General features: G+C 35.7%; 2 protein-coding genes across 2 annotated transcripts in view; both read left to right on the top strand.

Moving 5' to 3' along the window:
• Positions 1-15,091, top strand: part of LOC129243760 (uncharacterized) — a 54,130-nt gene extending 39,039 nt beyond the window's left edge. Inside the window, exons 3-5 of the mRNA XM_054881040.1 lie at positions 11,834-13,273; positions 13,365-13,732; positions 13,811-15,091. Coding sequence (XP_054737015.1) covers positions 12,475-13,273; positions 13,365-13,732; positions 13,811-13,984 — 1,341 coding nt within the window. The 5' untranslated portion in view covers positions 11,834-12,474 and the 3' untranslated portion in view covers positions 13,985-15,091. The remainder of the gene's footprint in view (positions 1-11,833; positions 13,274-13,364; positions 13,733-13,810) is intronic.
• Positions 15,092-20,369: 5,278 nt separating this feature from the next.
• On the top strand, positions 20,370-21,861 carry LOC129244861 (protein transport protein Sec61 subunit beta). Its single transcript, XM_054882748.1, has 3 exons — positions 20,370-20,516; positions 20,585-20,790; positions 21,261-21,861. Exons 1-3 carry the CDS (start codon positions 20,514-20,516, stop codon positions 21,346-21,348), a joined length of 297 nt encoding a protein of 98 aa, XP_054738723.1. The 5' UTR covers positions 20,370-20,513; the 3' UTR covers positions 21,349-21,861.
• The last annotated feature ends 10 nt before the right edge of the window (positions 21,862-21,871 follow it).

Raw genomic sequence — 21,871 nt, 5'->3', positions numbered from 1 at the left:
CATAATATAATATTAAAGTTCAAGACAAATTCATACAAGTTGTTACAAGGGTTTGTTGTTTTTTTATTGCGATTTGGTCTTTTGAATGTCAATTTTTTTTTCTTTTCTTTTTGTTTTAAGATAATAACTAAATTTAAGTCTAACTGTAAGCTGAACTTTTGGCTCTTTTTGAACAAACTAACTTCATCTAACGCGGGGAGAACTCTTCGCTCTACACGTGAAATGCCGAGAGCTGTAGCAAGAGTGTTCGGTTGCATCTGAATTTTTTTTTAATATTTTTCTCAGCAATTTTTTATTTCGTCATCGACAATGTCAAAATGGTCTGTTGTTTGTAATCGTTAGCTTTGTTTTTTTACATGCTGATTTTGACATTCAAACATCCAAATTGCAAAAGTCAAGTACACGTAAATGTTGTTGTTGCCTACTAACATCAACTTGTGTAGATTTGTCTTGGCAGGAATCTTCAAATTGAGTGCGATAAAGTTACAATTCGATTTTCAAGTATTTTTTTCTTTTTGTTTTTGTAAAATTGCCTGAATACCGCATAAACTAATACATGGTTGCCGCAGTGACAAAACTGATAAGTGGGCAAAGCAAAACTTATCTACTTGTTGGTGTTGGTAAATCAGCTGAGTTGTTTTTGTTCTTTCACCGTGTCCATGTGGCTGTCAGCTCAGAATGAAACAAGGTGAATTCATTATTTGTTTTCTAGTTTCTCAATTCATTGCTTTGACAATCAAACGTACAGAACAGTGTTGTTGGTCTAGTGTCACCACCTTTAATATGTATAAAATATAGTTTTTGGCATAAACGACTGATTTCTCAAGTTAAAGTAAAGGAGAGAAAAATAACTGCGTTCAAAGTTTAGGAATACCGAATTGTAATGCTATCGCACTTTGTCTGAAGTTTCCTAAACATTAAAGAGCCGTCAATTGTTTGAGAGTGTTGAAATCTATTTTTTTTTTTTATTATATTGTTATTATTTTTTTTTTAATATTTAATTTAATTTTTGAAATAGAATTAGAAATACGCTAGGTGAGTTCTGCATTTGTATTTGGTTTGAAACGGAAAACAAAGCATATCATTTTGACGTAAGCCATCCTACGGCGAAAAATTCAGCTGGGTGAATGCTGTCACCTTATTAAATCCACCTTGGAACTTTTGTTTTCAACCCAGAACAAACCATGCTCTCTTAGTACTCCTAGGACAGGGGCACATGCTCTCTTTTCAGAGAGTACACGTTGCCTAACCAAGGCGAATTAAATACTTGAGGTGACGCATTCCCAAAACAGTTTATTATTTTTCACGATTGTCACAAGTCTGACGTCGAGCTCCTTTCCAACCTTGCATTCTATCATCCATGCTGCCTAACCATTTCGCCCAACAATTTCCCTTTACTTTTTCCATGTGTATGTATGCATATGTCTTAGGCAGCACTTTGCAATTAGCAATAGCCTCTGTGGTCATTCCCAGTAATAATCTCTGTCTCTACTCATAAAGTTTGTCTGCCAAGCTATCTATGTATGTATGTATGTAACTATATGCACTTATGAGTTATGCGACCTGTATGACGTGTGGTTTGTTCGGTTGAGCGATCATCATTGCAGTTCGGTAAAAAAAGGAGAGTAAAACTAAAAAAAAATTTAATTTAAAACCAATTAAATCTAAATTGTCGGCAAATTTTCAAAAAAACTATTTTATCAATTAAACTCTTGCGGCAATTACGGAGCTTAATAAATAAATAATAGTTTTTAATTAAACGTCAAAGCGACAAAATGCCAATCATTCCCATTTAATTACTTGATTGAACACGAACATTAAAAAAATTTGAAATATGCAATAAAATTTAAGTTTTAATAGGAAGTCAACCTTGTCTGCTTGGTAGTTTAAAACTACATAGAAAATTAGCGGAATAAGAAATATTGAAACTGTACAAGAATTTTTGCACAGCAATGCTAAAATTTTTTTAATAGTTTTAAACGTACCAGCGAACCATAAAGAAAAACCAAATCTAAACAAGCAAAACAAAACTTTATTTAACCACTGCAAATATCATAGCATATACATATGTGTGTACGTATGTATATTTATATTTACGTTTTTAAATATAGTTTGAGTTTTTATAGCCAACTGCAAAACCATACATCTGTATGTGCATAAAAATATGCCACATACATACATATCTAGACAATAAATCGTATTTCTTCTCGCTTTCTAATATTTCTACAAGCAGTTAAATAATTATTTCACATGCGCGCTCGCCAATACTTTTATCGGTGTGCAAAGTATGTATGTATGTACTATATAGTGGGTACTAAACACAAACTTTAATGCCTTCACAATACCGCAGCAAATTCGTTACCAGGCAGAGGATCGCATATCAAGTGAATTTGTACGTTTGCATATTTGTTTCTACATATACATACATATACATATGTATGCCCATACAGGGTCTTTTAGGTGCTGTGGTATTTCGTAGCGGTGTTGCATTTTGGCGCCTCTTTCGCCAGATGTCAAGTGGAAAATCTACAAATTAATAAAATGTATTCGATTTCACTCGAGAATCGTACAAAAATTATTAAAATCCACTATGAAAATGCTGCATTTGTGAAATCTAAATTTCATAAAATTTTTGAGATTTTCTGTCGTTATAATCACCCGAACGAGCCCGAAGTCAATCAAAAAAGTTTTAGTCGGCTAGCCAAATACAAATAATTAAAATCCATTACAAAAGGAAAATGTAAAAAATTAATAATAATTTTATTCAAATAAATAATAAACAGTTAATGAATTTCCATTCATTGAATTTAAAAAAAGAAACTCGAAGAAACTTGAATGACCCCCCATATCTACGAGTATGTACATACATATGTGCGCTGTGTATTATTTTCATTAGTCAATCAATTCGTTCAATCACTCGCGATGGTCAAAGCAAAACAGCTGCGTACAACCACCTAGACAAAAAACAAAGGCACTTAGAGCATTTTATTGTATGTATGCATGTAGTAGTGCGTGTAAGAAAATATGTTTGAAAAAATGAGCAGTATAAATGTAGAAACCATGAATTTCGGTTTCACGTGACCTCCATTCGACGTTCACATGTACATAACTATAACGTCGCCTACGCAATACATACATACATACAAAGGCGGTTGTATTCAGTAACTTTATTTCTCAGCTTACATTAGGCGGCCATTTTTTAAACTATATTTGCTTATGGTCCTTGATAAAGTAATCGGAGCGTGTTCAAAGTGTTAAGTACATGCTAGGTTTACCGGTCACTATGTATTGCGTGTGACTCAAGTCCAAAGTTGTGATATGTATTATAAAAAAAAATAAATAATTGGCGCGTACACTTCTGTTAGGTGTTTGGCCGAGCTCCTCCTCCTATTTGTGGTGTGCGTGTTGATGTTGCTCCACAAATGGAGGGACCTACAGTTTCAAGCCGACTCCGAACGGCAGATATTTTTATGAGGAGCTTTTTCATGGCACAAATACACTCGGAGGTTTGTCATTGCCTGCCGAGGGGCGACCGCTATTAGAAAAATATTTTTATTAATTTTGCTTTCACCGAGATTCGAACCAACGACCTCTCTGTGAATTCCGAATGGTAATCACGCACCAACCCATTCGGCTACGGCGGCCGCCCTAAAGTAATAGGTAATTTCTATTTTGTTGTTGTTGTAGCAGTAATACAACAAGTAATTTCTATTGTTCTCCTCTGCAAAACTTTTTCGATTTTATTTTTTACAAAAACAATTCAGCTCAAAGTATTGAAGGAATTGAAATGTTTGTGATTTTAAATAGCACATTAATATCTACAAAGAAAAATTTCTTTTTATTAAATTTTTATGAAACTACTTGTATTTGTGCCATCTTGTTCGAATACATCACATTTTTTCTTTTACACGGAGAAAATCAAGGTGCATTCACTAAAGCTGGTGTCAGTAGGCAACAACAATGTTTTGTGCGTTTGATTGTCACAGCAAAGTAGAAAACAACGAATGAATTCGCCTTATTTCATTCTGTGCTGACAGCCACATGCACACGGCGAATGAAAAAAAAAAAAAAACAAATCAACTGATTTACCGATGATACCACCTTTAATAGATTCGCCTCGGAGAAAATGTGAAACATCGTCAAGGAAAAAAATTAACAAACTCAAACTTCCACTTTACTAAAATTTTGTTTTCTTTATTCAATCCCCTCGGGAGCATAGACTCAGTTATGCGTTGGTTTCGTTGATCTATTTTGCTTTCCGACAGGGTAGGTGATTAACCTGCCGCTAACTACTAAAATTTAATGGACTATAAAATTGAGTACCCAAATTTTTTATTTTTAAACTCCTGATTAACAACTATGAAATTTCAATAAAAATTTGTCGAATTTTTAAGCATCTTATACATCTTTTATTATACTGGTCTTTTTTATAGAAAAAACTATATTTAAAAAAATTATTGAAATTAAAAAATAAATAACTAAAGAGTCAAAACTTGTCAATATGTTTCGGAGTGTGTAGTACTAAACCAGAAATTCGTTTTACTATAATATTTTAGAATTTCCATTCAGGTAGCAACAGAGGTCACATGCGTAGGTGTGAATACTACATATGTATATATGTACATATGTGGGTTGATGGATGTTTACACAAATTTTTTTTCGTTTTGAGTCCAGCCTATCTAGGAGATACGTTATGTAGTGCTCGCGAGCATTCTTTCTAATTTAATTACGCTACTTTTGCGGAAATCATATTTAGCGTGTGATTCACAAATGTTCACGCAGACATACATACATACATATGTAACATTTGACGAACTCATGTCAGAAATTCAAGAGAAATAAGTAAAAAAATGGCGTGACGTGATTCCGTGACGCTAAGTAGTATGTAAAACTGACGTCAATTGTGAACACTCTCATAAGGTTGGAATTTCACGCGGGTGTGCGTGAGGAAAAAACCGATTGATTTTTTTCATTTTATGGCACATACATACATCCATACAATTGCCTGCACTTAATACTTTTACAAGTGTCAATAATTGGGAATTCGAAAGTTAGTGGTTATGGAAAGTTAGAAGATTATAAGCAAACTACATGTGTTAAATAAAAAAATATTTATTGAATTGGCTGCGCTAGAAGTAACAAGGAAATTAAGATAAAGTGTTTTAAGAATTTTTCTTAAAAAATTTTCAAAACCAGAAGGATGAAGAATTTTGAACAAAAAGTGCGTGTAGCGTAGTACACATAACAGAAGTGAAACTTTCAAGGCAGGCAAAGAAAGAGGGAGAGACCCGAGAGATAATGAGAGAGAGAGAGAGAGAAAGAAAGAACATAACTAAATAAATTCACAACATTTGCAGAGAATACAAATAGACAAAATTTACAAAAATATGTTGCTCACTTTCTGTTATATTCTAACGCCTTGTATATAATGTATACGTGGTTCTCTCTTGCTCCTACAATACGAGTAACATCGTAGGACTTATACAGACTTAGACTAGAGCCTTAGCGTAGGAGTGGGAGAAAAGACGAAGGACCGCACAAAAGGGAGACGTGAATAGCCTAAAGTGCAAGCAGTGCAAGGTGGATTTATTAAGGTGACAGCATTCACCCAGCTGAATTTTTCGCCGTAGGTATGGCTTACGTTAAAATGATATGCTTTGTTTGTATGGATTGGTATGTTCACATTCGTATGTTTACATTTGATTACTGATTTTGACGTGATGCTTGGACCAAACGCAACAACAAATACATGTAGGGTTTTACTTATATGTGTTTGCTGTCACCTGTAATAAATTCGCCTTGCTAAAGTGTAACTAAGATATATATAAGGTATAGCTCGCTCTCTCGTTTTCCTCTCCTTTATATCTTTTTTCTCTCTCGTAGAACGAAAATTCCCAAAGCGTTGCATTACCTTGAAATTTTACTCTCCATTCTCGTTCGTCCATCGACGCCTAAGAAGTTTCTCTTCAAAAATATCAACATATAAAGTTTTTATTTTGTTCGAAAGTTTTGTCCATGATTTTAATTATTTCTTTGATACGCTTTGCACAAATTTTTTTCCATTTACATAAAATTCAATCACTTTTTCCAAAGCTGCACAAACCTACAAGTAACATTTCCACAGCTGTGATCAGCTGATTCGGATCTCTCCTTCTTGTGGCATCATTCGTTTTGGCGAATTCTTTAATTCTTATGTCATTCGTGCCGTAAATAAAATACCGTTAACGTTCAATATCCTGTAAAAATTTTACAGTTCAAATAGGGTGTGCAGGAGATGAAGATATTAGGTTACCTGCACGATGTAGAGAAGGTGTCGCCCTTCGAAAACCACCACTTTATTTTGACGAATTTGACAATGAGTGCCGTTAGAACAGAAAATAGGCAAACCTTTGTGGGCAAATATAAGCGCGAGCAGATGCATGCGTGCACTTTCGTTTACTCTTCCTCTTCTTTTTGCTTAATTACTTTCTATACTGACGTCACGGAACTCGGAAAATCATAATCTTGTATTCTATCATGCTTGGGTTACTTACAGGCTTGAATACTCATTTGTTTCAATGTCATTAATTAAGGCGGATTCTCTGGAATTTGCTTAAAAAAATTAAGTGAACATTAAAATAGATGCATAAAGTGGCAGTTCAAACAAAAAACACATTACATACTTATTAGATAATCCCTAGTTATAATTTCGGATCATTTTTTCAAGAACCTCATTAAATTACGATTTCTTCAGACTCATCACTGCGGATTACTACACCCAGTAGTAAAATTCCTTTGCAATAATAAGAAGCAGAATATTCAGGGCACATGCAAGATATAAAAATTATTACTACTTTTCGCCATATTTATATACAAATGTAACATAACTATACCATTTTGGATGTTTATAGAAGAAATTGAAATTTATGAATCACTAGACAAGCAAACAATTCATGCACAAGTTTGTATTTACACTTGCTCGTATTCAAAAGTAGTACGAAGAATTCTGCGCTTTCGTCTTGGAGCGCATAGAGGCAAGTAGCCAGCCAACCATGCGTCTCCATTGCGATATTTCGACGCACGTCAGAGCCTTTTGAGGTCATTGAAATTTTACAGATGTCAGAATGTATGAACTCAGCTGTGCATGATTTGTATAGTAGGGATGACAATTTTCATGATTTTACTGCTTCCCGGATTTTCGGGATCTAATTTTGTAATTCAAGCAGCAGGGGACTGTCTCGAAGTTAAACGAAGTTCAGAGCTTTTTACATTTAAAATATATTGGCGAATTATTTCTTGCGGTTTTATGCGGTATACGCCGTGGCTAGAGGTATGTGTGTGTGCGTAGAATTTCTTGTGTTTGGCGGTTGTTTCCATTGCTATCGCCTACTCTTCTTCTTCACAAACAAGTATTTCCGAATCTTTTTGATTGTTTATTTATGGACTCTTACGACACCACGAATTCGGAAGGCGCAATCTGTTTCTCTATCATTCTTGGAATATTAATAGTAATTGAAATGTTTTCTGCAAGTCTCTACCACCACCATTAATAAAAATATAAAGTTCCTTAATCGAAACTATTGACATATTATACGCCTTTTTATTTTTTGGGAGCTGCTAGTTACAGTCCAATGTAATTAATTCATTACACTAAAAGCTATGCGTGCGGATCATATGGGATTTGGCTGTTACGTTGTCGCATTTGAATAGTACAATCATGAATTCATGAATTTACGTTCTCTGTGCCTTATAAAACAAGGTGTTTCAAATGCTTAAAATTGAACTAATGTTACAAATAAGGCTTTTTTCTGCTCAAAAAGAGCATCTTTGAGATGCAAAATTTGACTTAATGGAATCTAATGAAAATAAAATTATACTCATCAATACCGGACTTTGAATCGATAAATAACGGGATCCCGATACGCTGGGATGCTGGGTGATATCCCTAATGCACACATACATACGTACACACATATGCATGTAGAGCAAAGAACGAAAAGCTTCTCTTTGGCGCGCATCAAATTACGGAAGTAGCACAGAAAGAAATTGTTGAAAGCATTGTTAGCAATAAATTGTAGAAATTAAGAATGAGCTGCAGATAAAATGCATGCGAAAAGCAGACACTTATACATACATACATACATACATATGCGTGGCTTTTGAGAGAAACATTTTGAAAGAAACGCATGAAACGCAAAAATTTCTTAAGCAGAGAAATAATATACGAGAAATAAGATGAGTATTCCAAAAATTTTATTTTCGCAATTTCTGTTTAAGAATAATTGACCTTCTTTGATCAAAATGGAAACTTTTTTCCATTTTTACTTAAAATTCACATTTATTGTAATCATGGTGGATTTCCCCTATTTTTTTTTTTAATATTAAGGCAAATATACATATGTATAAGCAGTTATGTGTCGTTATCAGCTATTTGGTCAGAAGTGATATTTATTATTTTGTATTTCCAACGCTGTGCCTTTTTTCATACGAATATTTATTGAGTTCTAATAACTACGCAATTTTTTCTTCATTTTAACGTAGTCATTGATAAGTGATACGCTTATCTCGAAAAATTTACTTAAGTAGCAGTTAAAAATATTATGTAAGTGGGATTTCATCGCGCGTGCAGAATGTTTTTATTCTAAAAAGAGGTTTATAATCTATAGTGCTAGCGGCAGGCTAATCACCTACCCTGTCAGAAATCAAGTAGATTAACGAAACCAACGCAAGACACGAGTCTTGTCAAAGCCTTACGCCTCCGAGAGGAGTGAACAAGAAAAAAATCTATAGTGCATTGATTGAAACCCATATGTATGTATGTATGTATGTAAATACGTGCCACCACTGCAGAGCAAAATACCTCTAATTAAGTATAAGTACTATAGGTACTATGCTAAGAATTTATGCCTAGTGCATTCTTTCAATTATCCATAGGCTTATTGTACTCTTGCATAATAAACTTATGCTCTCGATAATAAAATTATCTGATCGGAGTATTTCAATTACGCCGAATGGGTATCTAAACCAAGGTGCATTGGATGCTTCTTAGCACTACTTGATCTGATCCCCAATATCAGCAAATGAATAGGGCCAACACGAAACTCAAATGGTTATATACTACGTCCATCAGCGCCAAAAATGCGCTAAAAAAAATGTTTTTAGAAGGGATAACAATAGAAATAATAATAAAAATTTTGTATGCATTGTTTATTAGTACTTAAACTTTATAATAAAATTTATTTTAATTTTTCCTTTACAAAAATTAGTACCTAAACTTTATTTTAATTTTTCTTTGCAAACATTAATACTTAAACTTTATAAAAAAAATTATTTTAGTTTTTCTTTACAAAAATTAGTACATAAACTTTTTAAAAAAATTTATTTTAATTTTGCTTTACACAAATTAGTACTTAAACTTTTAAAAAAATTTATTTTATTTTTTCTTTACAAAAATTAGTACTTAAACTTAAAAAAAAAATTTATTTTAACTTTACTTTACAAAAGTTCGTACTTAAACTTTTAAAAAAATTTATTTTAACTTTACTTTACAAAAATTCGTACTTAAACTTTTAAAAAAATTTATTTTAATTTTTCTTTACAAAAATTAGTACTAAAACTTTTAAAAAAATTTATTTTAATTTTCCTTTACAAAAATTAGTACTTAAACTTTTAAAAAAATTTATTTTAATTTTTCTTTACAAAAATTAGTACTAAAACTTTTAAAACAATTTATTTTAATTTTCCTTCACAAAAATTAGTACTTAAACTTAAAAAAAATTCATTTTAACTTTACTTTACAAAAATTAGTACTTAAACTTTTTAAAAAAATTATTTTAATTTTTCTTTACAAAAATTAGTACTTAAACTTTTTAAAAAATTTATTTTAATTTTTCTTTACAAAAATTAGTACTTAAACTTTTTAAAAAATTTATTTTAATTTTACTATACAAAAATTAGTACTTAAACTTTTTAAAAAAATTTATTTTAATTTTTCTTTACAAAAATTAGTACTTAAACTTTATAAAAAAATTCAGTTTAATTTTTCTTTACAAAAGTTAGTACTTATTTAACTTCATAAAAAAGTTAATTTTTTTACAAAAATTAGTACTTAAAAAAAATTTATTTTCATTTTTCTTTACAAAAATTAGTACTTAAACTTTATAAAAAAATTTATTTTAATTTTTCTTTACAAAAATTAGTACCTAAACTTTATAAAAAAATGTATCTTAATTTTTCTGTACAAAAATTAGTAATTAAACTTTATAAAAAATTGATTTTAATTTTTCTTTACAAAAATAAGTATATAAAAAATCAGTAGAATGAAAAAAAAGTTGTCTACGTCTGCATCATTTCTCCTTGGAAGTAGTTTTGAGAAAAACTGAGTTTAAAGTTTGGGCTACAACAGCGAGCGGAGCGCTCTCTATCTAGTTAATGGGCTGTAGAAGCCATAATATTGGGAATTTCCGCATGAAAATTTCACAATATATTCTTAAGTACAGGAACGGTGTGTTCTTAGCGTTTATGTTCTTAAGATACTATACTTTCGAAATATCGAATTGATTTTTTGCAAATTCTGTACGTATGTGACCCCTTAAGTAAATCTGCAACCAAATGTGTTATTTTCAGGGTTGGGCATTTTGTACTACCACTAATTTTTTAGTGATCGTCAAAATAAGGGTTTCATTATAATTTTTCATTTTCAAATTTCATTCATTAGTGTTTTAACAATCGGCATATTGCATTAATTATTTAGTGCTCGAAGCCGAACCCTGGTTGTTTTCAGGACTCTTGGTTTTGTGGCTTTTTTTACTTATTTGACCGTATTTTATGACAACATTTGGGGTTTTAATCAATTTCCAAGTACTCAATCCTTCCGATCTTCCAATTTTTCGTCCAATTTCACGATTGGAATAGCCCTCTTCATGGTAAACACTGACCAATACCCGTTCCTCATCATTTAAGTATTTTGCCTTAGGCATTTTAGAAAATCTGAAGAAATTAGGTTAAAAATTTTAATTTAACTAAGAAATTTGAATGAATGTGTAAAAAAATTGTAAGAATTTACCAAAATATTCAGTTACAAACAATATTCACAAGTTAATCACTTTTAACTTCACTACTGCACTCTTTAACAAACTATGCGTTTATATGAATATGTAGCGTTTTTAAGCACAATTTTAAATAGAGACTCGTTATTTTACAACAAAAAGCAATAGATAAGAAACAAATGCAACGATGGTTTACTGTTACCTTAACGAATAGTTTGGAGGAATTTTGCGAAGGTTTCGAGTGCCCAACTGATGACACATTTTCGAAGTTATAAACAGACTAGTTTATGGCCCAAATTCGTATCTTAAATGACGTTAATACGAAAACCCAACTTATGTAGGCCTTATACATATCGCACCCTAAATACAAAAGGGTCACAACTCAAAATGTACTTCTGCTCAAATATGAATGAGACGTTATCAATAAAACGGTCCGCGGATGACATATGGCAAAAATACATTTTTTGTTTTTTGGTAGGACTGTTATTAGCTTACATGGCAAATTTCAGCGTGATATGTCACATAGTTTGTTTTCTGTGCTACTGTAAACAAGTCAAGCTCGAGTGTGGAAAATTTTGAGTTGTGGCCCTTTTGTATTTAGGGTGCGATATCATTAATTATAAACCATTTGAGTTCAATTAGCTTACTTTTTCATAGTTTAAATATTCCACATCTGACTTACAAGCCTTTTTACACTTTTCATATCTCAAACATAATATCGGCCATTTTTGTTTTTTACTGTTTAAAGAAATAACCTAAAAAAGTAAGTGTACTTAAATATTTTCATTTCTTTTTTATTCGTGCAGAGCTTTCTAAACAACCATCGTATTTTGGAGACGAGCCGGACCTCCTGTTCAAAAGCGCGCAGGGCCGGAATAGTCTATTTTCAACGTGTAACGGTGCTGCAGCCGCCTCAACCGCCGCTCCAGCAACCGCTGCCGCTACAGCTACCGCTATTCCATTATCAATAAACGCAGCAGCCAAAATTAATCTAGAAACCTCGTTAAATGATTGCGAAAGTGGCTACGTGCCAACGGTTGGCCGTTGGGGCGCCGAATGGCCAAGTTGACTCGCCGAAGCCAGCCTGGTGCGATGTGGCGCCGCCGCCGCTAGCGCAGCAGCTGTTGAACCAGCTGTTGTTGTGGGCGCCGGCGCCAATGCCGGTTTATCGGCGGGTGCGGTACGTGTTGGATTGACTACGAACACCGTTCCTGTTCAAGATAGACCACAAAACAACAACGGCCAACGAATTGTTGTCGCTCAACTGCAGCAATGCAACGTGCACAACAAGACCTGGTCGTCGGACAACCACCATGATGTTGATGAAAGCCATGTGGACGATGAAAACGACACTGGTGGACGATGCGCTAAAAATGGTGATGATGCAGTTGGCTCAACAACAACCGCCCCAACAGCAGTTGACAGCAAATACAAAAATGTTGACAACATGGAAACAGTTGGAGCCGGTGCCACTGCATCTGTCGCCGATATGGTTCGAAACTTTGGCAAAGTGGATAATGTGACATCCAATGCATCATTGGAACGCTGCTCCAATATACGTAAACTACTTGAGGAGCAGCACCGCAAATGGTGGCGCAATCAACTGCACGGCCAACAGGAGTGGTGGGCCGATGAGGATAGCTACAATTTAACTGCATTCAATCAAATCAACGGAATCTGGCCCCTGGGACATCCGCTACCGCTACCCGATTGGGTGGCGGCTTGCGATGACGAACACACCAAAGGCACACTGCACTTCGATTCGGTTTGGGAATATGAAGATCTAAATGCCATTATTGAGACCAAATTACATCGTATGCTCGAGGAGACACATTACGATACCATCAATTTATTCGTGGACTTTTACCGCGCCTTCAAACGTACGCGCCGTTCAGATCTGAAATCATTCTTCCAGTTCTACGATTTACCTATCAACAGGCGTCATCATATGTGCGTCTCATTGGCTATGGAAATAATGACACGCATCATCGAGATATTTCCAGTATTGCAACATTATCTGTATCTGGTTTCGTGCGAGGAACAAGTCATGTCCCAGAGTGATTATATTGAAAGCACTGATGAAGTGGGTGGATTGAACTCTCCACATGCCAACGTGGAAAAAGAGCACGCCATGGTGGCTATGAAGATTACAATTGCTGGGCGTGAGGGTGTAATGATTTTGGATCCAGGTTATCACATTGGGCGTGCCGTAACAGTGATGTCGGACCAAATGTATCCGCACACTGGTAAGTTGCGACTGGCGGGCAAAAGAATAATTTTCTCAATCAAGCATTACTAAATTTTACAAGCTTAATTTTGTATCTCTTCTCGCAATAGGTTGGTTCACACAATCGAAAGAGACGCATCTGCAGCGTGACTATTGTTACAACTATTGTCTGCATAGCAACAAGTACGTGGAATGGATGGAACGTGAGACACGTGGCGATGAACAATCCTTCAAGTCATCACTCATCTATATCGAACAGCCCTACGTGACTGCTATAGATGTGACAGTGCGTCGTAATTTAGTGTACAACTTCCGCTCGCTACTGTCACGTGACGCTAAGGGACGCGTCTTTGCGGGTATTTATCTGCCGGTTGTGCCAAATAGCAATGAGTCGCATTTCACCATATTCTACGACGGGCCGAATGATCAACGCATAAAAGTGAAATTCATGTTCAATGTCTTCAAAAACCCAACGAAGGTAACATAAATCCACGTTTAGCCGGTTTTGGTAGTTAATTGACATTTCTTGTTTTTATTATAATTTATTTATATGTAGGTTCCGGATAATGTGCAACAACATTTGAATAAAGTGGCACCGCAGTTAAATATGAATGCAAAGGAGCTCACTGACCTCTGTAAATCCTTGGCCGAAGTCGTAAATGATCAGGATTTCGTGCGACAGCTGTTAGGTATCAACGAGGATATCGGAATTATGTCAGCCGAAAATTGACAATTAAAGGATAAAAAGGTCGATGCTGATCTGAAGGATGTCAAAGGCAAGAAACCACCTAAATCGAATGGCACAACAACAACAACAACGACGATGACAGAGATGGCCAATTCGAATGCAGCATAAACTTAAACATTTTCTCTGCAACTTAAATATTTTCAATTCATAATTATAAAAAAGTTAAAGTATAAAACAAAAAAAAAAAAAAAAGGTACATAAAAAATATGTAAGCAATAATTTTACGATTCTTCATAATGCACTTAAGAGAAACAACAAAATTAAAGCATGAAAAATTAAAGATATAAACATATATGGGGTTAATAGTTTACTGGTAGTTTGAAAACATTTATTCTTAACTTTAAAGAGAATTATGCCACATACATATACACAGTTAACTCTAATGAAAGCATTATGTACTGCATACAAATGTGCTTAAGTATTAAAAAAAGCTATCTAGAGATTATTTAAAATTTTATAGACGCGCCTCACAAAGGTATAAACGTATATTTTCACAGCTTAATATGTTTCCAAGTAATTAAATATAATTTTTTCATTTATCTTTCGCCTATAACTTGACTTTAAAGCTAACCACGGATATCATGTCTCGCTGCGCAACTTTTATCCACTTATTACAAAAACAAAGTTTGTATAAATAATATTGCATAGTGTACCGAGTGTTGCTCACATTTTAGAAAACTATTAAAACAAAAGTAAGAAAGGAAAAAATTTTAAATTATGCTTGTAAGCAGCATAAGAGTAAAAAATATATGCGCCGGCATAAGAACATACTTTAAAATGCAAGCTTGTAGCCGCACAGCAACCATACATGCAAACACTTAAACACAGAGATATGATATCCCTAAAGCGTAAACTTAATCTTGCCACTCGTCCTTAAACTCTGCCCACGTATACACCCGCATATAACATTGTATTATTATTGTAATGGTCATACTTTAATTTAGTGTTTCCAGTAAAAAGCAAAAACAAAGAACAGAAGAAGAGGAAAATGTGGAAAATTATTCTTTAAAATATATAAAAGTATATTTAAAAACTTATGTAACGTAGCTTATATACTATGCACGAAATAAACTTTACTTTGACCAAAAAAACCACTGCTGTTGTAATTTTTGAAATTCATATTTGGGTGGGTAAGTAGAGAAGGCATAGAGAAATTGAGTGTTCCCCCGGCAGTTATCGGAGCGACCCGGATTTCTATCTGGCCAAGGGCAGTATTTCAGCGGCATTCACAAAAAGAGGTTGTCTGTAAAGTCGGTTTACTGACGATAGTTTAAGGGGGGGGGGGGGGGTAAGGGATAAAAATCGATTTTTTTTTTTGCATGTTATTGTAGTAAAACATTTCAAAAATACCGTATTAAAATTTTAAGTCAATCCGAGCAAAACTTTTTAAGTTATAGAGCATAAAGCCGAGCCGCCTCAAACATCTGCCGAGACGCAGCAGTTGCGCGCGTAGTCCGTTACAAACGTATAACTTTAAACGCGGTTTTCTCGAACCTTTTTTTTTTAAGTGCGTAGTCATTGGCATTTGAAAACTACTCAACCGATCCTTTTGAAATTTTGCACACATATTTTACATATAAAAAACGTTTTTTTCGCCATTTTTTTTTATATTAAGGTGGTTTTACACCTACAAAATGGCGGCATTTTTTCGTCAAAAATCACTTTTTACTTCAAACGACTACCAAATGGCTGAAAATGAAAATAAATCGTCAAAATAAACGTTGGGGGGAAGTTTAACTCATACTTTAACTAAATTATTCGATTTTTTTGATTTCAGATGATTCTACGCTGAGATATGCTGACTACTGCAAAATGTATTTTTGAAAAGACGTCTACGTAAATGTGCTCTCATTCGCTCATTTTGCAATATTTTTACATGAAAATTTCATCAAATATTCTTGAAATGTTACTTTATAATATGCAACAACTTTTAATAAACTGACTTGAACCGTTTCGCTACAATAAATTCATGAAAAAAGTGTTTTTTTTAGCGTTTATCCCTTGAAAAGTGCGCGAAATTGTATATGTGTATGCGTGTTTATATACATACATATATTAGTATACAACATATCTTATAAGGTATGTGGTAAATACTACCATACATTTTTTCCTTCATATATAATAAAAAAATTAATAATAATAACATTAAAACAACAGGTATTTTTAACAAACTTGGTTTTATTTTAAATTCTTCAAGTAAATCAAATTAATAATAACACAGGCCTGCGAAATTTAACTTTTTTCAGTTTCTAGAATGGCTGTACTTGTTTCTTGTACCTTTTCGTTGAAAATTGAAAAAAAAAATTGTCTATCCCAAAAAAAATGATCAAAAATGGCTAAAATGGCCATTTTTGACCTTTTAGGCTTCATTTACCAAAAATCCTGACGTGATGGAGCATTTTGAAGGTCAGATTCGTTTTCAGCGCATAAAAAACTACAAGAAACAAGTACAGCCATTCTAGAAACTCACCCTCGCAGGACTGTGTAATCAATAAGAAGGCATATGCAAATACAAGTACGTGAATTTATATATGTACATATGCGCATATACATACATATATACGCTCACTTAAGTAGGAGAGAGCAAGATGTCGAACGTTGCCGTTCGTTTGCTTTGTTTGCTTTGTCGTTCGTTCCGCGCTTTCGCTTGCAGTTCATTCAAGGTAACGACAATGAGCAAGGTAACGACAATAAGCAAGGTAACGACAATGAGCAAGGTAACGACAATGAGCAAGGTAACGACAATGAGCAAGGTAACGACAATGAGCAAGGTAACGACAATGCGCAAGGTAACGACAAATCAGCAAGGTAACGCCTAATGAGCAAGGTAACGACACATTTTTTCGTGCGTGCAGCCGGCTAAATCGAATTATAAGACGTTATCACGTCAAAAATGTATGGGATATGTTTCAGCTGTTACAACACCAACAAATTGACGGTCGAGTTTGACTATTAAACATGGATCGGAGCAAGCAAATATGACGAAAGAACAACCGGTTCTAAACTATGCTGCACCTGTCTGGTCGCCTGGAACTAGTGATTCGCAGTGGACGAAGCTTCAGACCTGCCAAAACACTGCATTAAGGACGCGACAGGATGCCTTCTGATGTCACCTATACAACATCTACATAATGAGGCCCTAATGCTGCCTATTAAGGAGCATAACAAATTGCTCAGCAAGCAGTTTTTGCTAGGGTGTTACCGCAGGCCTCACCTATGCAGACACCTGCTCGAGCTTGAGCCACTTCCCAGGCACATCAGAAGGCATCTCCTTAACTACGCGGACGAGATCTCAGACAAAACCAACAGACAGCTACTGGATCGGACGGTGTACAGACAGGCCATGAACGAGATTCATCGGGAGACTCTCACCATATTCTTAAGCTCCCGACCCCCGAATGCCGTTATCGGAGTCCAACCACCACCAATCGTAGACGAAGAGCTCCAACTTCCCCGAGAGTCCCGCGTAACCTTGGCACAATTACGTTGTGGATATTGTAGCAGGTTAAACTCCTACTTATCCAGAATCGACCCCGACATACTAAACATATGTCCAGCATGTGAAGGCACCCCGCACGACACTAACCACCTTTTCACATGCCCCATCAAACCCACTCATCTAACGCCAGTCTCCCTCTGGACCCAACCTGTCGAAACAGCAAGTTTCCTGGGCTTACCGTTAGATGAGCTAGACGAAGACGACCGGCGATAACGCTACACTGTCAGGGCAAGGGTACTGCTACAACAACAACAACAACGAAAGAACAAAGATTCAACATTAATGAAGTGACTATAATTTATGTATTTGGTTCACTAAGATCAATGGCTTTCATTACGGCTTGCTCTATAAATCTGAAATATGAAGTTCCCCATGCAAAGCTGGGTACCATTAATAACAATACTTCTACGCGCAAAGATTAAAAGATTTGCGACTTTAGGTAAATGTAGAGGAGACGTGAGCGAACTACGCTGTTACTTGGGGTAGGTAAGTAGGTGAAATGGTTGAAGTGCTAGACTGGCACTCCTCAAGGAGCACAGAGCTGTTGATATATTGGAGAAGATTGATGGGATTTAGGTTGGCGCACTGCCCCGGGCTGTCGAAGAAAGGAGCACCCAGTGATCTTAGTCGTCAAGCTGCCAAACTCGGACATTTACAGAGAAAGTGCTCAACAGTCTCCTTCTCTGAAAGGTCCCCACAGGTTCTGCAATGGGGGTTAAATGGTAAACTTAGCTTTTCCGCGTGTGTGCCGATCGTCTAGTGACCGGTAAACACGTGTATCCGTATATTGTACTGGGCCCAAATGACTTTCTGAAATAGAACATGAAGAAATGGAGCCCAATCTTGTCTGCGCTTTGGTGAGAAATAATTTGTACAGTTCCCTTTTAACAACTGTCAGGGGGATGCCGATGACCGGGTAGAAGGTCGCTGAGGTCAATTCAGTCTCCTCACTGGCAAGCTCATCAGCAATTTCATTTCCCTCTATGTTCCTATGTCCTTGAATAGAGAAATATTACCTGCACACCCAAGAGATTTGATCTCCTCCTTACAGGAGTTTACTAGTTTCGTTTTGCACCATGGCGTCGTCAGAGCCTTTATCGCGGCTTGACTATCGGAAAAAATGTTAATACCTCCCCCGCTCCCGCGTTCTCCAAGTATTTTGCATGCCTGCAGTATCGCAAAGACTTCTGCTTGAAAAACATTAGCAGTAAAAGGAGATAGATAAATTGGTTGATTTAGAGAAAGCCCCTGCTCGGACTCCCGATTTCATCTTGGAACCGTCAGTGAAGGCGGAGGTGCACGCTTCGGTGCAGATGTTCCCCTGGATTCAATCCTGCCTATTTGGAAAGATTGCCCTAACACCACCCTCAAACTCTAGTTTGCGGCTAGAGAGATCTGTTCGAAGTTCGGTGCACTGCGGCGAAATACGGTGTTAAAAAATGTTACCATGTCCCTTGAGAAATTGCCTCCAGAGGTCAACCCTTTATATATATATATAATTGGCGCGTACACCCTTTTTGGGTGTTTGGCCGAGCTCCTCCTCCTATTTGTGGTGTGCGTCTTGATGTTGTTCCACAAATGTTCAACCCTTTACTCCTCCTTTAATTGGGGTGTGTTCGCCATATTCAACAATTACAGAAATATTGCGACCCTTCCCCATTTTTGATTGCCTGTTGCTGATACTCAGCTGGTTTGCAGCGGTTATTTCGCAATTCAATGTTCGATTTTATGCTTATTCTTCTTTTTCTTCTCCCTCCTTGCTTTTATCCCATTTCACTTGGGGTCAGCTCTCCTAGTACGTAATCTTCAGATTTCACGAACCTGGCTCTTTTCGTATCACTTTCTATTTGCTTCGTCCATGTATGTTGTTGCCAACCTAGCTTCCTTGGCGCCGTGGCGAAGTAAAACACGGGTATTATCATAACTGATTCAGGCTTCCTCTGGACATGCCCGTACCAGCGAAGACGACTTTCTTGTATTTTTTGCTCAATCGACGCGATTTGAAGACTTCCACGAATGAATCGATTAGGCACTTTGTCTATTATTGTGGCCGATGTTGACCACTCAACATTTTCATTTCTGCCGTTCAAAGTTTTCTTTCGAGTGACTTTTTTATAGGCCAGCACTCGGCTCCATATAACAAACTTACGGCGGTTTTATAAGTTTGGCTTTTAGGTGAAATGGTATTCCTTTATCACATACCACCCGGGTTAGAGTTTTCCATTTTAAAAATGCCGAGTTAAGCCTGCAAGTCTTTTTTAATTTCTCCAGTATTCGTTATAATGAAGCCTAAGTATTTAAACATGAGGACCTCATTTCGTGCGTTGCCGTCCAACACAATTGGTGTTAAGCTTATTACGGTTGAGTTGGTGGAAAACCTGCAGCGCATAACCTCTGCCTTTTTTCCTAATTATTTTTAGCCCATTCGACTCAAGGGATTCAATGAAGTATTCCTTCCAATTGTTGCTTTATCTTATTATTATTATAAACTGTTAAGCGGTAATCTATAAAAATGCAATTTCTTTCACTTCCTCCACACATTTCTATTTCAGGGCGTAATGTCCTTCGCTAAACGAAGAATGTGTGATAAAATTTCATAGCAGAATACAACTTACCCAACAACGAAATTCATACACAATTTTGCTTTTTGTTTTTCAAAATTTACGAACAATTAAAAAAAAATTTCACCCAACTATAATTTCTGGCTTCCGGTTTATACAAGGCTTCTCTAAATTTGCACTCGAGCGGCATCTACGCTTCCAATAGAACAACTAAATATGCTCATACTTTGCCTTTGACAGCCGACGAATAGCAGCCAACTTTCGTGGTCTACGTGGAAACGAATGAATAGCCGAATAGGAAAAACAACGAAAGCAACGATAGTGAGCTGTCATACTCACGGCGAAATCTTTTGGCAAGACTCAATTCATTCGTTGTGAATCAATTTGACCAGTAGTGAATACGTGTTTTCATAGAAGCTGTTCAAAATTTGTTAAATAATTTGACAAAAAAATGGTAAATTAACAAGAAAAGTGCAATGTGTCTAAATTATTGCTTTACCTATTTGGTTTCTACAATTTCAGCCTGCACCAGCCAGTTCAACGTCCGTGGGCAGTGGCTCACGTTCGCCAACGAAAATGTCGGCGCCCCGCAGCGCTGGCGCTGGAGGTAGCAACCTGAAGCAGCGTAAGACCACAAGTAGCACCACAGCGGCCAGAAGCCGCACCACTGGTGCTGGTACCGGTGGTATGTGGCGTTTCTACACCGACGACTCTCCCGGCATTAAAGTGTAAGTTTTAATGTGCCAACAAAGCATTTTTATTCAGCATAAATGGTGTCACAGCAGCATTACCCAATGTATCGACGCGTACTTTCTCTTTTGTAATCCAAATGAATGCGTTAAATATTTTATTTTTTGTGTTATGAAATCGTCGTGTGACTTAATGCTCATGTTAAAAAAAGATTGTTAGACTATTTTAATTCTCATTCAATATTCAGGAAGCTATGTGAATAACTAATTCAAGTAATATGTCTTGTATTTTGTAGCGCTGAACTTTTTAAGACCTAATAATTGTGTTACTTCTTTTTTTTTGCCTCTGTTTTACAATGCGAAACAATTCGACTCAAGTTAACTGCCGGCCTTAAAGTGAATACAACCCGAACTTAGTGCCACTTCAGTTCAGAAATTAACTACTCTTTTATAAATATGAAATTGCATCTTTATTATAGATTTATTTTATTTTTTTTTTTGTATTCCAGTGGTCCTGTGCCCGTGCTAGTGATGTCTCTGCTATTTATCGCCTCCGTATTCATGCTGCACATTTGGGGCAAATACAACCGTTCTTAAGAGAAAAACAGCAGCAAAAGAAGAGTGTGTGCAACGACTACAGCAACAGCAACAGCAACATATAAACAAGACGGCATGCGTGTACCTGTTGTTATCAGCATTTTTGGGAGCTATGAAAATGTCAACGTCAGCAGTGTACCAAAACAAGTTTAATCCTGACCGTAAGAAAAATACTCAGATTAAACGTCAGTTACGGCCGACTGTTGCATGTTGCGCACCACTATTTGCAATTAATTTCCAATATAAACCTTCGCTTTTAAGTTTAGTAACTAAGTTAATTTTCTACGGATAAACAAAAATTCCATAACATTGCTAATTAGTTACGAATGTTAAATGTCATTACAATTTGATGCCGCCTTAAAGTATGCAAAGAAAGCAAGTTCATTCCACAATTAAAAGTGGTTTTTCTGTGACTCTTCTTTTGGATAAATAACTAAACGGTCGTTTTTTAATTCCCATTCGTAAGTTTCGGCATTTAATAAAGCAAACCAATGCTTTTTCTTGTGAATCGAACTATTTGGGT

Source organism: Anastrepha obliqua, chromosome 4 (assembly GCF_027943255.1).
Source record: "Anastrepha obliqua isolate idAnaObli1 chromosome 4, idAnaObli1_1.0, whole genome shotgun sequence".
Taxonomy (NCBI): Eukaryota; Metazoa; Arthropoda; class Insecta; order Diptera; family Tephritidae; genus Anastrepha; species Anastrepha obliqua.
This window is presented reverse-complemented; position numbering and strand designations above follow the sequence as displayed.